We start from the raw sequence: 1,309 nt of genomic DNA on the forward strand, positions 1-1,309 counted from the left end.
GAGATGTGTATAAGAGACAGGCATTAGATTGTCCACTATTTGTCCATATTTGTCCAACAATAATAATTTTTTGTATATAGATAAAGAGAGACAAGTTGAATTTGGGATTAAAGTTAATCTACATTTGTAGAAACGGGCATAAGTCTAGGATCTTTTGTCTTATGAAATTTTGAAATATCTATCTTTGGATTCTAATATCGACAGATACTGCGGGGAAAACAAGCGAGGAAAGGGACACGCTGCGACGTAAGATCGCCGAGGAAACAACGGCTTCTGGATTTAACGGTTATGCTGTGTCGATGAGCCAGGCTTTGAACGAGGGGGATACTCTGGACGTAAAGCCGATGGACCAGGAGATAAACCGCGAGAATGACAGTCGGCTGCGCGCGATATTGGCCAATTTGTCGGACGACACCTCGAGGACGGATTTTCTCGGTCAGCTGCGCCGGTGCTTGCTTCTGTCGGCAGCCCGGAAACTGAATTGCAACAAGATATTCGTCGCCGAGTCTGCCGTGGACATCGCCGCGAAGGTGCTTGGGGACGTGTGCTTGGGCCGAGGCGCGCAGCTCTCCACGCAGGCGAGCTTCTGCGACGCCCGTTGCGCCGACGTCAAGATACTCAAGCCGATGAGGGATTTCGCGCAGCAGGAGCTGATTTATTACGCCGAGTACCACAAGATAAATTCTGTCAAGCCGATGCACGCATCTGGCACGCCACCATCGGCCACCTCCATACAAGCGTTGTCACGCGATTTCACGACGCAACTGGAATCTCAGTTCTCCGGCACGGTGTCCACCGTATTCCGCACGGCCGATAAAATAAGCCCGAGGGTCGACGGGCCGCGGCGAGGTATGGAAGACAATTGCGCGCTGTGTGACGCGCGATTGGACCTGCCGTCCTCCGGCGGCGAAGTGACCGCCATGAGGGCGATCGAGGTTTCCAAGCTGGTGTCGTCCAAGTGCGTCGACGCAAGTTCGCCTGGCAACGAAGAAAACGGAGACTCGAATTGTCTCCCTCCACCCGACAACAGTGGTTGTTGTAACGATAATACTGAGTGCAGTTGTGAGAACAATAGAAAGGGACAAGTAACCGCGGAGGACGTTTGGAGGCATCTGTGCTACAGTTGCAGACGGATATTTCAAAATTCAGAGATTTTACGCAACTCGCCATCGCCATTATTGTTCGCCGTTCAACAGAGAGTAGCTTTAAAAAGTATGAGAGAGAAAATTAGTGACTTTTTATTATGAATAAATGGAGAGACTTTTCACGATTTAGCGCGCAAGGCCGTAAAACGAGAGGCATTTGTACA

General features: G+C 50.2%; 1 protein-coding gene across 1 annotated transcript; it reads left to right on the forward strand.

The window, feature by feature from the left end:
• Window positions 1–204: 204 nt before the first annotated feature.
• LOC105462334 (cytoplasmic tRNA 2-thiolation protein 2-A-like) lies at window positions 205–1,300 on the forward strand (the record flags this gene model as incomplete). Its single annotated transcript, XM_011708856.1, has 1 exon — window positions 205–1,300. A coding segment is annotated over one exon (1,043 nt), but the record flags the coding sequence as incomplete, so codon positions are not given.
• Between the last annotated feature and the right edge of the window lie 9 nt (window positions 1,301–1,309).

This window comes from Wasmannia auropunctata, unplaced genomic scaffold, assembly GCF_000956235.1.
Source record: "Wasmannia auropunctata unplaced genomic scaffold, wasmannia.A_1.0 LD265556.1, whole genome shotgun sequence".
In the NCBI taxonomy this organism is placed as follows: Eukaryota; Metazoa; Arthropoda; class Insecta; order Hymenoptera; family Formicidae; genus Wasmannia; species Wasmannia auropunctata.